Genomic DNA, 7,148 nt, shown 5'->3' with positions numbered 1-7,148 from the left:
AGGAGTCCATAGTTAGCAACCAGCTCTTTCTTTCTAAACGTTTCATTTCCATCTTTCATTTCCCTCACCTTCGGGAGAGTTTAGTCTAACACAACTCATCAAACATCATCTCCACGGCAGCTCTAAGAAACGGCTCTGTCTGACATTAATACACTGCAGCTGGTTGCGTTTTAAACAGCCGTTTATGTTCATTAGTCTTTATTATCCAGATGCGCACGTGTCCACGCGAACACCCTCGCTGAACCTGCGTGAAAACAGGAGGGAAATTAGCGGTCCATTATCTGACGCTGAGGGTGCTGGAGATTCTTTTCTTGCACGTTTCGTGTGTTTTAGACACTCCCTTTTTTCAGTTAAACCACACAGATGGGTTGTTAGCATCTCACGCTGTTTTGCAAACAAGTTGCGACAGCGTGATCGGCACATTTGCATTTCCATCAACAGACTGACACATTCCTAAAGTGGGCGATGAAGTCCAATGGTTAAAGATCTGGACTGGAAGCCAAAAAAGGTTGTGTGTTTGAATCGCAGTTTCTTTAAAGCCACCATGAAATTAGCATTAGAGGTTTGTTTTTATAGTAAACTGGTAAATTAAAATTAATTCTGCATGAGGTTGTTGTAATATCATTGAATAATGATGTAATTTTATAATAATAATTTGAATTTAAATAATTTCAATGGTTTCTGTTTAAGATTTAATATAATATATATTTGTTTAATTTAACTATGTTTAGAAATGTGTTGAAAAAAAAATCTTCTCTCCGTTAAACAGAAATTGGGATAAAAATAAACAACGGGGTTAATAATTCTGGGGGGCTAATAATTCTGACTTCACTGTATATCGCAAATATATATATATATATATATATATATATATATATATATATATATATATATATATATATTGCAATATTACATTTTGCCAATATCATGCAGCCCTAGATGTTTTCCATGAGCATTTATTTAGAATGCCAGAGTTACACAATATCTGAACAAATTGCTAGCCAAATATGTTATTTTTAATTTGCTTCATGTATTAAAAGATGACATGCAACAAACAACTAGGGTGAGTCACGTAATACCAGCACGATTGTACAGCATGTGATCTGTTCTTCTTGCACCAGAACTACCAAAAACACAAACCGTCATCAAAATATACATCTTGTGGACTATCTCACATAAATACAGTCTGATAGGGCTTACTGCGGTCGGAATTGAGTGCAGTGTTACATTTGTATCTCGTTTTTTTTCTTTCTAATCATGCACAACACAGAAACTATCTTGCGGCACTTGTGCAAGAAAATAAAGTGCAGTAGGCTACAATTAGTGTGTATTTGAAGCTTTGCTTGTGGGCTTTATTGTTTTTATGTTGCCATAAGGAGAATTGCAGTACAAATATTCAAATAATTTGTCCTTTAGGCACCAACTAAACTGTGAAAACTCTCTAATAAGAGGTCTTTTCCTTTTTTACAGATCCTGTCGGCGCTACAGAAAGACGAGTTATCTCGGCGACAGAGACTGCGCAGTAAACTGGAACAGGTTATCGACACCATGGCTCTGACAAGCTGAGAAACCCTCCCTGTCTGTCCGCCCACCTCAGCGGTCTCCCCCTGACCTCCAGACCCCGTCCCCAATCCTCATTCACACAGACACACACACATATACACACACACATACTAAGCTAACGGACTGCAAGGACAGAAGCAGTACACTGGAGACCTCTCAGCCCAGGGTGGAAATCCTCGTTTATCACTTCCTTTGAACTCAACACTCACCAGAATGTCTCCCCGGACGCCACGTCCAACCAATTTTTTGGGATTTTTTTTTCCATTTCGGAGGTCGTTGAGCCACGTATGTGTGCTTTTACTCACCAAGGATGTCTTGTATTATGAGCCAGAAGACCTTAAAAGCCCATGAAGGATAAATTGTGGTGATTATTATTTTTTTTTTCGTCCCACAATCGGAGTTTTATTTCAGCGCTTAATTTCGTATTAAATAGTTTTGCTCTTCGGGTTGATCGAACAACTCCCTCACTCCAGTCTCCTGCCACTTGTGTTACTGCTGAATTTGCACAATTTACAGGAACTACAACAAATGAAAATGATATAAATATATATATAAATGTGTATAGATATATAAATACAACTGCATTTTTATACGAAAAGAGTGAAAAGACGCGTACAAAGTTTTCCATTTTAACATAGAAAAAGAGTAAGATGAATTTGATATGTGAAACAAAGACTGAACTATGAAAAAAAAACAAAACGATATTGAAAAAAAATGTCCTGTGCCATGTTTTATTTGAATGTTGTTTAGTGCAAAAGAAAAAACAAATTTCTTTAGATAAAATGTGCTTTGATTTAAATGTTGACTACCCTAGTGACTGAAGAACTGAGAGTGAAAAAAATGTGCAAAAAAAAAAACTAACTCAGACAAATGTGTTCCCATGTGGTACCTTAGTGTTTTTTGGAGGAAAATGTCCTCGTGAAAAACAAAGGGTTCATTGTTTAGTTGGTGGATGAATCTGTGTATTTAGTTTGTACACTTTTTTCAACCTTTATTGCTATTATGGTTTGAGTCTGAAAGCCACTTGAGGACATATTCTTTGCTATTCCGTGCTAAAAATATGATTGATAATTAATAATTGGCTGTTTTCATCTTGCGTTCATTTCCATTATCAGACGTGAGCACTCTAAGCCTCGGTAACTTTTGCACAAATCAGTCTAGAATGAAGGAAAACTTGAGATTGAAGAACCTACGAATGTGTTCCGTTACTGATGATGTCATTTCCAGAAGGTTCTCTGACATTACAGGAAATGTAGCAAATGTTAATATCATGCAGTTACATCTCTCTTTTAACTGTTTCTACTTTTTTTTAAGCTTAAAGTAAAACTTTGGCACACAGAACGTGTTTTAAAGCCGAATGATCACGTGAATGTTTCCCTCGTTAGTTAGTTAGTAGTCAGTTAAAGGGATAAGTCACCAGAAAATGAACATTTGCTGTTAGTTTATTGTCACTCAGGGCATCTGATATCCAGTTTACTCCTTTTTAGTAGAAAATTAAAGATTTAAGAATTTAAAAATAACAGAGAGATAAAACTAAATTCGATTTTGATGATACATTGAAATCTTATGAGGCAAAGTCTGTAAGAAATATGATTATTTAAATCATTATTACTTTAAATGCACATTCAAATAAACGTTTGTTTTATCATTCATGTTATGAATCACAGTTTCAGCTACAAATCTGACTGAAGAAATAGTCACCTACATCTTGACTGACCCGAGGATGACTAAATTAACAGCAAATTTTAATTTCTGGGTCATCTATTCCTTTAAACACAAAGCTGATTACAAAGGAGCTACACTGTAAAAAGTGATTCATTTTCTTTACTTTTTTTTAAGTAAGTAAACCTGCTTATTTTTAAGCGATTGCTTGACGTAAAAACTTAAATTGATTCATTTATTTTACTTTTCAAAAAAGTAAGTAAACCCGTTTATTTTAAAGCAATTGGTTGACTAAAAAAAAGTGAGTAAACTTTTTACTTTACTAAGTAAACAAACTATGTGCATTAGGGCTGCACGATATTGGAGAAATCTGACATTGCAAAATTTTATCTTGCTGCAATTTATATTGCGATATGAATACAATTTCGACTTGAATAGCTCTATTTGGAATAAAATCATTAAATTTGAGTGGAATAATCTTGTAGAGGAGTGATTCAAAGAAATTGCAAGAATAAAAGTGAAATTAGTAGTTAGATATTCAGGTACAGAAACACGGTACGATACGATATTATCATGATATTCCCCCCTGATGATGATAGATCACGATATCAGCGATATATCGCAAGAAAACCATCCACAGAATATCACAATATTTGTAAATGAAGAAGAAAAAATACATCAAAAAGTTATATGAGGTATTTCTTTTTTTACAGCACATATATTTCTTAGAATTACAATATTGACTACGTTTACGTGGACATCGGTAATGAAAATATTTGCCTTAATCTGAATAAGACAATAATGTGATGAATGTGTTTACATGAGTTGCTTTTTAAATGTTTTTTTCATGATCCCGTTTTACATGTTATAGCACATAATTTGATTAACGTCATTTCGTCACCGCACTATGAACTCCTCCAGGGTTTCATGTAATTTCGGGTGTTTTTTTTTAATTCGTTGGCTTTAACTGCAGTTTGGCACTTTCATTTTGGAACATTTCATGCATGCCCCCTTGACAAACGAGATATTGGATGCGAATATGAACTGCTGGAAGAGTGTAGTTTTAATGGATTTTAATAGCGCATGCCGTATGGGGGAAAAAACCTTAGCATTTTGCAATGTAGAGAATACTATCAATAGCCGTGTGTTTAGACTATCCTGTCGCAAAATGTGGCGAAAAATCCTACACGACGGTAATAGTTTAAAATGTTTACATGTCTGTACTGCATTTCAGTAATCCAACTAAAATCGACAAACTCCACATGTCCTAATCCGATTTATGTTTAGTTCGATTATGACCTTAATCGTGTTAATTAAAAATTGCTGTTTACATGGTGGACTCCTAATCAAAGTATTGTCTTAATCGCATTAAAATCGGATTATTGGTGTCCATGTAAACGTACTCGGTGATATATGTTTGATCCACCATTACAAGTGCCACCTCATGTATATCTCTATTTTGTCCTGCCCCTATTATTGAATAAACAAATGTAATGTAAAATGTAAACACACTACATTCTTCATCAACTATAATAATCCCAACTCCACATTACAGATGCAATGCGGTATCGATGCTGAAACGATATATTGCGCAGCCCTAATGTGCATCGTTATAAGAATTAAGTTAGGTCAACTTAACGGTGACAACGGGTTTATTCACGATTTGAAGTCAACTTGTCAATGGTTTTATTGACCTTTTAATTTTTAAAGTAAAGAAGCAAATCGCTTTTTACAATAGAATTATTGTCACGTTCTTAAACGTCCATCGTTTCAGCACTATTTTTATTTTTGGGGAAATACATCCATTTTATAAAGAGTATTTATTTTTTGTTTCGTTTAAGATCATAAGCTACTCAGCTTCCCTATGCCATTGGATTAAGCGCTTCTTTTTCTCGTTCATTTTGATTTTCTACAATCCACTAACTCCCTTCCATCAAGATCAGCGATTTGCAGTGTTACAAATACAAATGTGAAGCGATCCTCAAAGTCAAACTGTTTCAGGGGCATCAAGCGGATGAAGTGGAGCTCTGCTTTGCTTTTCTTCGCCATCTTGGTTGTTTTTGGAGTTTCTCTTTATCCTCTCTCTTGCGAGCGTCAGTAAGTCTGCGAGGACGTGTGTTGCAGCGACTGCGCTTTCATGTGCTGCGGCGCTTCTCTTAAAGTCAGTCATGTTCAAACAAGAGAAAGCCTCTCCTCCTTTGGCTTTCCTCTGAGATTAAAGCAGAAGTAGACTTTTCTGAGATGCGATAGAAGCGTCTTTGAAAGATTTAGGTCAGAAACCCAATGAGAGAAAGAGCGAGTCGGAAAAGAACTCAACGGTTGACGGGCCCTTGCTCGCTTTTTACCTTAGCCATACGTCAGGGTTCGTTCCAGCTGGGAAAGAAGTCAAATCTTTACGCTTTTATTTATTTTTGGATTACGCTTATTGATATGTACGCCATTTCTCCTAATCAAACGGGAGCAGGTCTCCACAACTCTCCACGACGTATCTTCCATGGTAAAGACAATCCATCATTGGACTTGAGATGTAGGAATTGCCTTTGTTTAGGTTTTTTTTTTTTAGTCTTCGAAGATTTAGATCGATGTTGAATTTGTTTGCTTGGTAATGTTGCGCTGTTAGCAATCACTTCTGTCATTAGTTTAAGTGCAAGTTGAAGATGGAAGGAACTGTCGATGAAGTAAATAGATAGATGGACTTCCTTCACACATTTTTGGAAGTTTGTGTCTTCATTTTAAACATTAGAAAGGAAAACGTTGGATGTATCGGTGACTTGGATCCAGCTTTTCTCATGTTAGTTCATTAGTAGATGAGTTTCCGCATGCTTTGACTTTACAGAATACAAGCATGCTGTTCTACTTTCATTCCATAGGCTGATGATGTTCGTTCTACATATCATAATGTACGATCTGACCATGTTTTTATTTTATTCCTATTGTCATAAGATCTCGATGTGCTTTTGCTTTGTGCTATGTTGGCGGGATTTTGGTGATTGGTGATTGTAAAGCAGCTGGTTGCATTGTGCAATGTCTCAGGACATGTGTTTCACCTTGATGTCGTCTTTGCCTTTTCGTTGGATTTGTTTTTAATGACGAGTGCTATCTTTGATTTATTTTTCAAACGTTTTTTTAGATGTTGAGTTGTCGAAAACGTGAAACTCTTCAGAGATCATTTCAGTGTAAAGTATTTGAGTGATGCTTCTCGTTTTGTAAACTACTTTGAGTACAGGAACAAACAAACACACACAAAAAAAGATGATGTAGAGGGAAAACAAGCTGAACAGAAGGTGTTTCAGACTCACAGAGCTTTCGTTTCGCACAGAGTGCCTTGTCAACTCCTCTCTCGTTTTTCTCAGCCGCCTTCGACCCTTCCATTACCCATAATCCATCTCTTTCAGTACTCCTCTCTATCGCTATCTGGCCACATCCTTTTTCTTACACTCCTCCTCCTCCTCCTCCTCCTCCTTCTCAGTCCAAAAGACCAATCCGGTTTTTGATTTCCCGCTCATGGCGTTTCCAAATTGAAGAAGGAAAAAAACAAATCCTTTTTTTGGAAGGATGAATTAACTGAAGCGTAGGAACAACATGTGAGCATGTAGATTTCAAAGAAAAACGCAAACTAAAGAATTTTAATACTTTATTAATTCTGATACCTTTTGAAGAGTTTCAGACTTGAATCAACTGTGACAGGTTGGCTGTTAAATGCTCATTGTGTAAATATTGTGCTCTTTCCTATTTTGCAAATTTATTATGTGTAAATAAACACATGCATCAAGGAGAGATTAAACATTTTTCGCTAAAAGTGCTCGTGTCCCTGGTCTTCTGATTTCAACTGACTTTGTTTTACTGGATTATATGAATACACACAAAACAATACATTTTGGTTACGTACAATTTGGTGTGTTTAAAGGGGTGGTCCACTACGA

General features: G+C 35.9%; 1 protein-coding gene across 1 annotated transcript in view; it reads left to right on the top strand.

The window, feature by feature from the left end:
- plxna1a (plexin A1a) overlaps positions 1–6,682 on the top strand; it is a 454,670-nt gene extending 447,988 nt beyond the window's left edge. The window contains exon 32 of the mRNA XM_056449070.1: positions 1,471–6,682. Coding sequence (XP_056305045.1) covers positions 1,471–1,566 — 96 coding nt within the window. The 3' untranslated portion in view covers positions 1,567–6,682. The remainder of the gene's footprint in view (positions 1–1,470) is intronic.
- Positions 6,683–7,148: the final 466 nt, after the last annotated feature.

The sequence above is a fragment of the Danio aesculapii genome, chromosome 23 (genome assembly GCF_903798145.1).
Source record: "Danio aesculapii chromosome 23, fDanAes4.1, whole genome shotgun sequence".
Classification (NCBI taxonomy): Eukaryota; Metazoa; Chordata; class Actinopteri; order Cypriniformes; family Danionidae; genus Danio; species Danio aesculapii.
The sequence above is the reverse complement of the archived record's forward strand: the minus strand, read 5'-3'. Positions and strand labels throughout refer to the sequence as shown.